The following is a 14,564-nucleotide window of genomic DNA, read 5'->3' on the forward strand; positions in this document are numbered from 1 at the left end:
AGCTGTTTCAGATAGGTAATGCACTGTTCTTTCATAGAGTGTGCCATGCTTTCAATTTTACTTCATATTTGGAAAAGTAACCTCCCTTTCCCTTCCCCTTGGGGTAAAACGCTAGGAAGCAGTTTGCTTTCCCTGCCACTTGGACAGGGAGTTTGGAGGCTAATTATTGCCTAAGGAAAACACACCCTGGTTTATACCTGCTCACTGAAGAGCGACTCCAAGGACTCCCAGTTTATTAGTTCCAAAAGCAGGGCAGCAACTACCAGCAGCATAACAGGACCAGTAATAGCAGCCAGGGCTTGGGGCCAAGGGCCGGGGGCCTGAGCAGGAGGAGAAGCAAGCAGTTTCAGGAACAGAAGCAGGCACCATAGGCAGCAGCTCCCAAGAGAGGTAGCAACGAGGAACATTGGCTCAAGTAGATGGGCAAGAGAAGTGGCTTATCACTTCTCCACCAAGTCTCTCAAACTACAACAGCCGGGCTAGTACGGCAGGCAACTGGCAAAAAAATTGGGACTGCAGAAGTAAGGCAGCAGCTCCGAAGAGAGTTTGGAGTTCTCCCGGAGTTCTTTCAGTGTTTGGGGAGGGGGGAAGAGGAGGGCGAAAAACCATGGCAGTAGAAACCTGACTTAGACTATCTTAAAAAATTGAGAATTCTTTTCTCCAACTTCTGGTCGCCATTGTGTAAAATTCAAAATTAATCTCAAATAATTAAAATATTATATTATAAGAGATTTATTAATGATCATTACAAATTAGATTAACTTCTGTACTAGGTGAAATGAGATATTAGCAGGTAAAATCAGGTATTTTTCACACTGAATTCCCTTCGTGACAAGGAAGTATTACATAATATGTAAGAGTCATATAATATTAATGCCATTTCTCAGCTAATCATTAGAGTTACCCTCATAGAATATTTTAAGACATAAAGAGGATTTCCTTGTAACAACTGTGTGAGTTGGATAGATTAACTGTTATTAAACTCATTTTATAGATGACGAAAATGAGGCTCTAAATGGTTATGTGACTTGTTCAGGGTCCTATAGTTCTAGGCCTATGTCTCAAATCCTGCTTTTTTTTAACTCTGACTCTTTTCCCATTATTCCCTTTTCTTCTTTGTGACCATAGGAACATTGAATAGATCCAGTTACTGGACTTTCCATCATTTGACTAAGTATTATTTTTCCATGCTTTAATGTCTATATTTATATATTTTATGTAGCTCTTGATGGTTTTCAAAACACTTTACAATATTCTGTATTATTTAAGCCTTTAATTCCAAGACCCATTACCAACTGAGTGTCTTGACAGATGTCCTGTCTTTTGTGAAGAGAGTCATAGGATTCCTCTTGAAAGAATTGCTATTAGATTCTGTAGATTTGACCAGATAGCAAAATTTAGTATATGGTGAACTACTCCTATGCAGGGCAAAGCCAGAGGAAACTCTGGTGGAGGGTCATAGTGGTCCTGCAGTGTAAATTGATCATATGATTTGGGTATAGGAACAAAAGACTAATCGAAGACTAATCGAACCATCTAGTAGCTGGTTCCCTCCAGATAGCTAGAGCTTCTCACAGTGGTCATCTGGGGACCAACCCCCCCCCTGCCCTGTTGGGGGGCAGGAGTTCCCCTAGCACTCACTTCTACCACATAGTTTTATTTAGTCAAGTGAATGATTAGACATCTTGGAACTGAAAGGATCTCAACCTATTCTCAAACTTCAAATGGGTAAGAACCCCCAGCTTACCAGCTTGGAACTGGTCATGGAAAGCAAATGCCTAATGGGCCACTTTTGGTAAACAGAACTGGCACTGCAGGATGTATTGAATGTCGGGGTAAGGCGCTTGATGCCAGCACTCATCAGACTCTAGAAAAGGTGTTGGTTGATATAGTTGGTTGATATTTTGGAATAGTGCATTTGGCACAGTAGAATGAGTGGTAAAATCACAATGTACCTACTTTTTCAGCTCCTATGAACTAGGACAGTAGCACTACATGCCTTCTGCAAAGCTCCTTTAGAAGTGATTTAGGCATCATAAAACTGAGCCTGGCCACCTAGCAATTTGGATGAGTCCTTGATGAGGAAGGAAATCTGATACTTTGTGGGCATATGTGCCATATGTGTGTAGATTATAAAACCCAAATAGGGGTTCCAAGGTCCCAATAGACTTTACTAGCAGCATATCCCTAGCAACAAATCTCATTGGACTGTGTAGTGGAATAGTGCATTTGTTTCCCTCTGGGGATGCACCATGGGTTTCACCAGTAGTTGTTTGCTTTACAAAGATGACATACTTTATTATGTGCACCAAAATGACCGAAACACAGAACAACCTAGCTACTTTTAACCTGATTCATTTTATTGCTTAATGCAGGAAATCATCTCCAACAAAGATACACATTTTTATCTCCAAGTTCTAGAGGCCATTTTTCTGTATTCCCTTTCTTTCTGAATTAAGCAGCTCTCATGGATTCATTATTATCTCTATACAGATGAAATATCTATCCCTCATCTGATTCTTTCAGGACCACATTATCAACTGCCTCCTGGATATTTCTACATGAATTTTATAGGCATTGCAAACTTAGTATGTCCAAAATAGAACTCATTATATTTTTCTCTCTACCTATATCATATCCTTCCTAATATCTCTATTTTTTTGTTGAGGACACTACAATCTTTCTAGTTATCCACATTTACAATTCTAAATATATCCTTCTATTTTTCTTCTGCTTCACTTCTTGTTGATTAAGTTTTTATTATATCTCTTGTATCCATATTCTTTTATCCACTGTAGTGGGAAAATAAAACAAAATATTGCGGGGTTCATAAACTGTAGAAATGCAGACTCACAGAGGACACCCCTAAAACTTGTGGTAGTAACCACCTCTCAGGGTTCCCAACTCCTCAAAGACAATACAAATTAGGGGAGTAACTCAGAGAATATTCTACTTATATAAAAATCATGTCTTTGGAATCTCTGAATATTTGACATTGTATTAAGAGAGTTTTAATAGATGTGGTCACATAAAAGAACTTACCATCCAGGGAGAGTTGGTTTACTATTTCATATACTTATTATTAATTCTAGATAGGATTTATTTTTGTTCAGAGTTCAAGAATACTAGTGATAAAAGAAATCATTATTAAAATATTTATTACAGATGGGGCCAAAATTAGAAACTAAACCTAAATGATTTATAATTTAGTATACATTATATTGGTGAGTCAACAAGGATTTAAGTATTTACTATTGTGCTAAATTCTGGGGATTCAAGGAAAGGCAAAAACCATGTCTGTTTTCAAGGAATGTACATTCTAATGGGGGAAACAACATGAAAATAATCAAGTATATATAAGGTATATACAGAGTAAAAAAAAAGGCAATACAGAATGGAAAGGGAAGGTTCTAGGAGTCTGAAAAGGCCTTTTCTTAGAAGGTAGTTTTTTTTGGGGGGCCTCAAAAGAACTCAGAGAAACTAAGAAGTAAAGGGAGGGGCCCAAGCATTCTAGGATAGAGGAGGGGGAGAACAACCAGGGCAAAGGCATGAAAATGAGATATGGAATGAAAGGCCAGAAGGCCAGTGTAGCTGGATCAATGCATGTGGAGGAAAGTAATGTGTTAAAAGACTGTAAAAGTAAGGAAGAGAGTAAGTTATGAAGAACTGTAAATGCCAAGCAGAAGGCATCATTACAACTCATTGAGCAAGAAATAACATGATTATATCCATGATTCAGAACAATCACCTTGACAGTTGAGTGAAAGATAGATTAGAGTAGGGAGGAACTTGCAGAAAGACCAGTTAGAAGGTTATTGCAGTAGTCCAGAGAAAGGTGATAAGAGCCTTAAAGGGAGTAGTTTTTTAACTTTTAGTAAAAAGATGACTTCAATAATATATTGTAACTTAAAATGCTGATTAAATTGCTTAAAACATGTATGGAGACCTAATTTTTATTATTATTACAAATTAAATCCTTATATTATTTACTTTCTTTCAGACTGTCCGGCATGGGTTTCCTTATCAGCCCACAGCCTTAGCCTTTGATCCAGTCCAGAAAATTTTGGCTATTGGGACAAGAACAGGTGCTATACGAATGTATCCTTGCTCTTATGTTAACTCATGGGTATTTTTGTCATCAGTTACAGTTCTATAAATATTTGGGTAAGTGAAATTCCCTTATTGTATTATATAACTCTGGGTTCTTCATGTAGGGAAAGGAAAAAGTTGTCTAACTTCAAGTTATTACTGTGTGGTTTTTATAATTTTCATTTATTTACTTAACTGAGGATGAAAATTCAAAAATATTTTTAAAAATGTTTAAAAAACCCTTTCCAGTAAGCATATTTTTCTTTAGTGTAAAGATTCAAAGGCAACTATAATAATATAGACATTGTGTAGTTTCTTATGACCATGACAGGTGGTAAAAGAGGGATATTCTAATATACTCCTAGTCGTGGGAACTTGGGGGCTGGGGAGAGGGGGGAATGAAGTAGCAAAGGGATTTATAGAATGAGCAAAGGGACAATGAAATTGCTAGCCAATACCTATTAACAAGTAATCATAGTAAAATCTATGTCCAAGTATATTTTGAAATGCTCACTCTAGTATTCTGTGCTTTTACCCTTTAAAATATTGCTTAAAAAATCAGGTCAGTTTTTTTTTCCACATTCAGATATTATACTTTACTTCATGCTATAATTATTGCAATGAGTACATTTGTTTAGAACATGATCATATGGAGGTCTATGCCTGGCACACACTGATCATGGCATTGTTACATTGGGTCAAGGTAGCAGTGGAGAGAGGATCAGGTCAGATAATAGGGGAAGTACAGGAGACTCAGGGCAAACATTGGTTTCTGAACCACCATGAGTCAGAGGCCAGATAAACTCAGAAATGGAGAGTACATAAAAACCATAAGGCCAAACCAGATAGGGTGTATCCAAAGTCCATGCTTACTGGTAAATAGAATTACAAACAACTGGCTGGTGCCTTAGTGAATACATTTATTGTTGGGAAGCAGGTAAAATGCATTTTCCTGACAGTGCCAATAGTTGGAAAGTATCTCAGAGGTAAAAAGTTCATAGATTTAAAGCTAGAAGGGCTATTAGGAGACATCTAGATTGAAATTTTCATTTTATAAATGGGGGTAATTATTAGGTGAAAAAGACTTTTCCAATATTACACAGATAGTAAATGACAGGCAACATTTGAACCTGGGTCCCTCTGACCAGGTTTATAAATCCATTGCTCTTTCCATTATATCATCAATTTGTAAGTTATTTAAAGGTAAACACTATGTCTTATCTATGTTTTTTTCATTCTCACTACTAACATATTTTACTAAGCAGTAAGCACTTTATAAATAGTGGCTGAATGACATTGTATCATTGAGTAGAGTGGCTTCTCTGGAGGATCAAACTGAATAGATCTCTAGGGCTGGAGGCATCATGTAAAGGATCAGTGAGATACAAGGTTGAAGAGGTACATTGGGACTCGATTATGAAGGGCTTTGAGTGTAAGGAATTTATTCTCTATAAATCCCTAAGGATTTTTTGAGTTGGTGAGTGACATGCACAAAGCAGAGCTTTAGGATGATTTATCTGTAGCACAAATCAAGCTACTTTCCTTCTGAGAAATATTCAGCCAAGATCTGGGAAGACTGATTAAACAAAGTGATTTCTGAAATATTTTATAGAGTAGTAGTACAAGGGTGCCTGATTAATCGTTGAAATCTTTAGTTATGTGCACTCAGGTAGAATTGACAGCCAGTGTTCTTTAAAATATCAGGGGAAATATCCTTGAGCAATAAGTTAAATGATTAATGTTGTTGCTATAAGGGAGCATGCTATTGAGGAGAAAGCACTGGACCTGGAGTCAAAAGGTGCAGTTCTGGCCCAGCTTTTGCTGCTCACTAGTTGTGTTAGGGTAAAGGTCTCAGATCCTCTTGGAGCCTCATTGTCCCTTCCTTTTTTCTCTTTCTTTCATAATAATGATGTTCTACTTTCTTCACATGGTTATCATGAGGATCTAGTGAGTAATGGATATAAAAGGAGGGGTTAAGATCTTTAAAGGGTTATCAATAATATGTACATGTAAATCCAAGCTTTTGGGAGAAATTGAGAAGAAACAAAAAGTTTAAAGAATAAAAGGAAAATTTGGGAAGAAGTATAGGGAAAATAGGAGCAGAAATCCAGGAAAAACCTTTTGAATGCCACTAAAAAAATCATAATTATGAGTTCCTCCCAGTGATATAAACAGACCAAAAAATAGCCAGTAATGACTGAAGCATCAAATGTAATTTTTTTCTACTGTGCTTTTATCTTGCCAAGAGTTACTGGCACTGTCCCCATAACAACCTCATGAAAAACTTACAGGAATAAAGTCCATTGATGGAAATCTATTTCATATTGGATGCTGAGAAAAGTAAAAACAATTATAAATAAGTCTTATATTTCTATGTGAAATTTATATATGTATTTCTATAACAAGAAACCATAGAGTTGTCTGGTTTTCATGAAGTTTTTGGGAAAAGTTAAGATTACTAGAGTGCTTATTATTCTAGATGCTACTGAATACTGTATGAAAAAAGGTAATTAAAACATGATTTCAGTCCTAGAGGAATTTCCATTAAAATATAAGAAATAAAAATTAAAAAAAGAAAAACTAAGATTTACAAAACATGTAAACTAGTACAGATTTTTAAAGTTGCAGACAAATTAATTCCATAGGAGTTATATAGTAAGAGTTACTTAAGCAAATGGTATTAGTGAAGAAAAACATTTTAGAAAAATATATGTTTTAAAACAAATTTAAAAGGAGGAGAGATATGTAGATTAATAGAAAATATTAGACAAGAATTTCAAATGGAGAGAAAAATTTGTCTGGAGGCATAACGGAATAACCAAGCAAGCAGGTGATTATATGTATATATTCACTCACTCATTCATTCATTCATTCATTCATCCATTTATTTATTTATTTATTTATTTACTTATTTGTTTGTTTATATTCCCTTCCTGAATCACTGCCATGTAACAATTCAAGGAAGATACCTACTTCTGCTTCATTTACTACACTAAAGTCTTTGACTATGGATCTCAACAAAATGTAGCAAATCTTTAAGGAGTTGGGATTACTAGGTCATCTTATTTGTCTACTAAGGAATCTGTATGCAGGGCAAGAAGCAACAATTGGAACTGAACATGGGATAACTGATTAGTTTAACCTTGAAAAAGGAGTATACTGTTACCTTATTTAACTTATATACTGCATCAGTTGAGAAAATCATATGGTTTCTGTTGTTTTGTTATTGCTATGACCAATTATGTTGATAGTTTCCCTAATACTTAACCATCCCTGCATTTCTTGTATAAAATCTACCTGGTCATTGTGTATGAGCCTTGTGATATATTGCTGTGATCACCTTGCTAGTATTTTGTTTAACATTTTTGCATCAATATTCATTAGGGAGATTGGCTATCTTGCATTTCTAAACTTCTTCTCTGGGTCCCAGAGCTACTCCACAGATTTTGGACCTATGCTGCCCTTCTGAGCTCTTCTACCTTAGAGGCTTGTGTGCAGTGACTCATTAGAAATTACTTTCCTTGTCCTTGAATCTTTTCTGGAATATTCTATAGCTGCTCAACCATTAATGGTCTAATCACCCCTTCTACTTATGTCATGTGGGATAGACCTTGACTGAGTCTGCATTTTCCTCATTCTTGCTGTAGATTAATTTATTCTTTTCTTGAAGTTGTAATCCCTGTGGGATATAATTCTAAATTACTGCTATTGGCTGAACTAAGCTGACAGGCACACTTAACCATCAGGAATTTTTGACTTTTCCTTATCTGTAAGCAGGGAATCTAATCATTCTCTTATGTCAGAGTTCCGAGTTACAATTGTTAAATTTATGGTTGGACTGAATATATTTAATTGGTCACCAGGGATTTGGTGATGGTAGTTTATTTTATAATAGAGGGAAGATATTAAGGAAGAGAGAAAGAGAAGAAAAAGGAGAGAGATCTCCGGCTTCCTCTGAAGCAGGTAGGAATTCAAAGGCCCCAGCTAGGGGAAAGGAATCTCAAGATGAGGGGCCGGAAAGGCCTCTGGAAAGGTCAAGGAAAGGAAGTTAGCCTTTACACTCACCATGTGTCAGTTCAATCAGCAGATTCTTTATCAGCTTCAACTCCAGTAGAACTGCTTCTTACAGGAAGTTCCACTCCAAGTGTGAATCTCCACTCCAAGTGTCTGTGTGTGTCTCTGTTTCCACTTTTAAAGACCTTTTTCTCTTGTGTCATTTCCCCTAAATTTTTACATCTACCAATCACAGCCGACGCTCCACTCCACGACTGCCCACTCTTTCACATGTGGGTCACAGACCTCCTACTCAGTGTATGAAATGGGTGTTCATACCTTTTTGTGGTTAAAATCCAAAATGGATAGATATCCATATTCAACTTTAAGTACTGTACTTACATTTTTGGGTATTAAAATCTAAAAATAGACAGGGGATTACAATTAATCTTCACAATCAAGGAAGAGCTAAGTACCTTCATTGTTACAATCAGGGGAGAGCCAAATCCAGCTTTCACACTCTCCCTTTTTGAACCTTCATGTAGATCTTGTAAAGTGCATGTATTCCCCAAAGGGCAGGATTAAAAGAAGAAATCAAAATGATGGGGAATACACAAATGGTAATCATAACTGTGAATGTGAATGGGATGAACTCATCCATAAAACAGAAGTGGATAATAGAGTGGATTAAAAAGCAAAATTTCATCACATATTGTTTTCAAGAAACACATATGAGGCAGGTAGATACACACGCAGGGTGAAGGTAAGAGGTGAAACAATTTATTGGACATCAACTGAGAAAAAGAAAACAAGAGTAGCAATCATGATCTCTGACAAAGTTAAAACAAAATTAGGTCTGATTAAAAGAGATAAGGAATGTAATTATATCCTGATAAAAAGCAATATAAACAATGAAGAATTAGCAGTACTCAACATATATGTAACAAATGGTATAGCATTCAGATTTTTAAAGGAGAAACTATTGGAGCTAGAGCGAAAATATATACTAAAACTATACATATAGTGGGGGATCTCAAACTTCCCCTATCAGATCTAGATAAATTCAACCAAAAAAATAAAAGAAAGAAGTAAGAAAAGTTGAATGAAATTTTAGAAAAATTAGAGTTAATAGATATTTGGAGAAAAGTGAATAAGGATAAAAAGGAATATACGTGGAGCATCTGATTGGCTCAACAGATTGAGAGCCAGGCCCAGAGGTGGAAGGTCCTGGTTTCAAATCTGGGCTCAGATACTTCCTAGCTATATAACTCTGGCCAAATCACTTACCTAGCCCTTACCACTTTTCTGCCTTAGAACCAATATGCAGTACTGATTCTAAGATGGAATGTAAGGGTTTTAAAAAAAAAGAAATATACCTTCTTTTCAGCAACACATGAAATATATACAAAGGCCATGAAAACATCTCAAACAAATGCAGAAAAGCAGAAATAATAAATGCAACTTTTTCAGATCATAATGTGAGAAAAATTATAATTAGTAAGGGTTCATGGAGAGACAAATTAAAATAATTAGAAATTAAATAATCTAGTTCTCCAAAACTGAGTTAAAGAACAAATCACAGAACTATTTGCATTTCTCTAATTAGGAGGAATTTAGAGCACTTTTTATATGATTATTAATAGTTTTGATTTCTTCATCTGAAAATTGTCTATTGTCTATGTCCCTTGACCATTTGTCAAGTGGGGAATGGCTTGATTTCTTGTACATTTAACTTAGTCCCTTATAAATTTGAGACATTAGGCTTTTGTCAGATATTTTTGTTATAAAATGTTTCCCAAGTTTGTTGCTTCCTTTCTAATTTTGGTTGCATTGGTTTTGTTTGTATAACATCTTTTAAATTTAATATAATCAAAATTATTCATTTTTATCTTGTAATGTTCTCTGTCTCTTGCTTGGTCTTAAATTCTTTCCTTTCTCATCGATCCAATAGGTATAACTATTCTATATTCACACAATTTGCTTATAATTCCTCTCTTTATATTTTAAGTCATTAACCCATTTTTGAATTCATCTTAGTATAGGATGTGAGATGTTGAACAAATCCTAATTTTTCCCATACTGTTTTCTAATTTTCCCAGCAGTTATGGCAAATAACAGATTCTTGCCTCCACAGCTAGGATCTTTGGGTTTATCAAACACTGTCTTACTGAGGTCATTTATTTCTAGTCTTTTCCATGGATCCATCCTTCTCTCTCATAGCCAGTACTATATTGTTTTGATGATCACTGCTTTATAGTACAGTTTAAGATCTGGTTCTGCTAGGCCTCCATCCTTCACATTTTTTTCATTAGTTCCCTTGATATTCTTGATCTTTTATTCTTCCAGATAAACATTTTATAATTTTTTCCAATTGTGTAAAAAGATTTTTGGTACTTTGATAGGTATGACACTGAATGTATGAATTAATTTAGGTAGGATGACGATTTTTATTATATTAGCTCATCCTACCCATGAGTGTTAATGTTTTTCCAATTGTTTAGATCTAGTTATACTGTGTAAAAAGTGTTTCATAGATGTGTTCATATAATTCCTGAGTTTGTCTTTGCAAATAGATCCCCAAATATTTGATATTATCCACAGTGATTTTTAAATGGAGTTTCTCTTTCTAATTCTTACTGTTGAGGTTTTTTTTGGAAATATATAGAAATGAAAAATGTTTTATGTGCTTTTTAGTTAATTTTCTCAGCTTCTCTAAGTATACCATCAGATCGTCTGCAAAGAGTGATAGCTTAGTTTCCTCATTGCCTACTTTGATAATTTCTTTGTCTTCTCTAACTACTAGCATTTCTAGTACAATATTAAAAAGTAATTTTTGATTAAATTAAATTAAATTTAAAATGTTTTGTATAAACAGAAACAATGTATCCAAAATTAGAAGAGAGGTGACAAATTGGGAAAAAATCTTTATAACAAAAACCTCTGACAAAGGTCTAATTTCTCAAATATATAAGGAAGTAAATTAGTTGTACAAAAAATCAAACCATTCCTCAATTGATAAATGGACAGGAAACATGAATAGTCAGTTTTCAGATAAAGAAATCAAAACTATCAATAAACACATGAAAAAGTTTTCTAAATCCCTTATAATTAGAGAAATGCAAATTAAAACAACTCTGAGGTACCACCTCACACCTAGCAGATTGACTAGTATGACAGTAAAGGAAAATAATAAATGTTGGAGAGGACATGGCAAAATTGGGAAACTAATACATTGCTAGTGGAACTATGACTTGATCCAATCATTCTGGAAGGCAGTTTGGAATTATGCCCAAAGGACTTGATTTTATTTTATTATTTTTTAAACCTTTACCTTCCATCTTGGAGTCAATACTGTGTATTGGCTCCAAGGCAGAAAAGTGGTAAGGGCTAGGCAATGGGGGTCAAGTGACTTGCACAGGGTCACACAGCTGGGAAGTGTCTGAGGTCAGATTTGAACCTAGGACCTCCCACCTCTAGGCCTGGCTCTCAATCCACTGAGCTACCCAGCTGCCCCCAGAAAGATGAGTCTTCTTGACTCTAGGCCCAGTGCTCTATCCACTGAGCCACCTAGCTACTCCCCTGAGCCACCTAGCTACCCAAAGGACTTTAAAAGAATGCATTCCCTTTGATCCAGCAATACCACTAATAGTTTTGTACCCCAAAGAGATAATAAAAAGTGGTTGTATAAAAATATTTATAAGCTGTGTTCTTTTCTATGGCAAAAAAAAAATTGGAAAATAAAGTGGTTTCCCTCAATTGGGGAGTGACTGAACAAATTGTTGTATATGATGGTGATAGAATACTATTGTGCTATAAGGAATGATGAACTGCTGGATTTCTATGTGAACTCGAAAGACCTCCATAAACTGATGTGGACTGAAATGAGCAGAACCAGGAAAATGTTGTATACAGAGACTGAAACATTGTGGAAGGATTCAATGTAATCGACTTTGCTTCTTATAGCAATGCAATGATCCAGGACAATCCTGAGGGATTGATAAGAAAGAATGCAGCCACAGGGGAGGCAGCAGGGTTGGGGAAGATAGCCTCAGGTCAAAACACAGTGCAGCATACTATACCACAGACCCCATTGAAAATCTCAGTCACTGGAGATGGGGTTCAGAGCTCCAGGAGCAGCTGCAATAGCCTCAGGGCAATATGCTTTGAAGCATACTGCACAAAAAACACCATAGTTCTACTTGCACTCACTCAGGCCTCTGACAGGGAAAGGAAGATAGTACCAAGGCAAAGCCCTGTGAGACAGAAGCTAAGAAATAAATGACAACCAACATGCAGGAATCCCAATCCTCCAGCAGTATAAGGAGTAAACAATAGCAACAAAAGTTCTTGTCCCTGGAAAATTTCTATGGAGAAAAAGAGCAAAACACAGAAGCAATAGGAGAGAATGAGAATCAAGCAAATACATGTAAGCTTTACAAAAAAAGAAACTGGTCACAAGCTCTGGAGGAATTCAAAAAAGGAGTTCAAGAACTAAGTAAGATAGAAGAAAAATGGGAAGAAAAGTGGGAAAAAGAAATAAAAGCAATACAAAAAGATTTAAAAGACAAAATTGCCCAAATGGAAAAAGAGGCATAGAAATCAAATGAAGTAATAAGTAAACTGAAAACCAGAACTGAATTGCTGGAAGCCATGAAAAATAGTATAGACCAAACTGAAAAGGAAAATCAAAAAATCACAAATGAACACCAGTCTTTAAAAAACTAGAATTGGTTAGGTAGAAGTTATTGATTTCACAAGACAACAAGAAATAAAAAAACAAAATCAAAGGAATGAAAAAATTGGAAACATGAATTGAAAAAATGACTGACCTGGAAAACATCCAGGAGAGACAATTTGAGAATTAATGGACTACCTAAAAGCCATGATCCAAAATAAGCCTGGACATAATATTCTAAAAAATTATCCAAGAAAATTTCTCTGATATTTTTGAGCAAGAGGTCAAAATAGACATTGAAAGAATCCACAGATCATCTCCCACATTAAGTCTCCAAATGTCAATTCCCTAGAATGTTATAGCCATTTTCAAGAACTTCCTAGTCAAGGAGAAAATACTGCAAGTGGCCAGAAAAAAAGAATTCAGATATAATGGAGCCCCAATCAGGATTACGTAATATCTGGCATCTTCCACACTAAAGGACTCCAAGCCTTGGAATATGGTACTCCAGAAGGGAAGAGAATTGGGCTACAACCAAGAATCACCTACCCATCAAAACTGACTACTTATTTTAAGGGGAAACTATTGGCATTTAACAAAATCAGAAGATTTCCAAGTATTCCTAAAGAAAAGACCAGAATTGAACAGAAAATTTGATGTCCAAATACAAAATTCAAGAGAACCCAATTGATTAAAAAAAATATCAGGGAACCATTAATCACTAATATAGTAAAGTAAGAAGAGTAAAGTGAATTATTTATATTTTTAATTATGAGATAAGTGAAAACAACTTTGAAAGAATTAATACAATGACCAGCCATAACATATGAAGATTAACAGATGACTGAAGTTGTTCTGTAAATGGAAAGATAATAGACAAGAGAAACATTTTTTTTAAACCCTTACCTTCCGTCTTAGAATGAATACTATATATTGGTTCCAATGCAGAAGAGCAGTTAGGGCTTGGCAATGGAGGTCAAGTGAGTTGCCCAGGGTCACACAGCTGGGAAGTGTCTGGGGTCAGATTTGAACCTAGGACCTCCCATCTCTAGACCTGGCTCTTAATCCACTGAACTACCCAGCTGCCCCCATGGAGCAGCATTTTAAAGATTTGGACAAAGTGTGAATCTGTTTGTCCAGCTGAATTTATTGCTACAAGACAGCTTGTCAGAGTTGATGGAGTGCTGAGTCTGGAAGAATTGAGTTTGAATCTCCCTTAGAACCTTACTAGCTATATGACTCTGGATATTTCATTTAACTTTTTTTCTGCCTTAATTTGTTCTTCTATAAAATGAGATAATAATGGTACATAGGTTCTAGAGTTGTTGTGAGTATAAAATGAAATAATTGTCACAAAGGGATTTCAAACCTTAAAGCACTATATGATGCTAGTGACTATTACTATCATAAGAGAGTGCACTTTCCTTTTGAGAATTGAGGGAGAATTGTTTGGAGGGACTTGATATATAGTGATATCAATACAAGAAAAGGGGAAAAGAAAAGAGCATCAATGAAATATTAAAAAATACGTAGAGAAGAATGAAGTTCAGAAGGGAACACAGAGAAGCACAACAAAGCTGGCTTTATTGTGTTGTTTAATATGTACTTAAAATTATGTTGAACGTTAACAAATTCATAGTTTCATATGATCTCATTTTTCTATATTAATCTTTTTTGGTTTTGAAGTTATGGTCAAACTTATTTTTCTTTAATTCACTTAGATAATAGAAAAGACTTAGCTCTGCAAATTAGGATGTCTTAGTTTAAATCTAGGCACTAATTCCTCATGAAACTGAGAAAATCAGGT

At 35.4% G+C, this 14,564-nt stretch overlaps 1 protein-coding gene across 10 annotated transcripts in view; it reads left to right on the forward strand.

The window, feature by feature from the left end:
• STXBP5L (syntaxin binding protein 5L) overlaps positions 1-14,564 on the forward strand; it is a 469,360-nt gene that overhangs the window by 103,439 nt on the left and 351,357 nt on the right. For all 10 annotated transcript variants that reach the window (XM_056793510.1, XM_056793513.1, XM_056793507.1 and 7 more), the window contains exon 3: positions 4,001-4,098. In XM_056793510.1, the coding sequence (XP_056649488.1) occupies positions 4,001-4,098 (98 nt within the window). The remainder of the gene's footprint in view (positions 1-4,000; positions 4,099-14,564) is intronic.

The sequence above is a fragment of the Monodelphis domestica genome, chromosome 4, assembly GCF_027887165.1.
Source record: "Monodelphis domestica isolate mMonDom1 chromosome 4, mMonDom1.pri, whole genome shotgun sequence".
NCBI lineage: Eukaryota > Metazoa > Chordata > Mammalia > Didelphimorphia > Didelphidae > Monodelphis > Monodelphis domestica.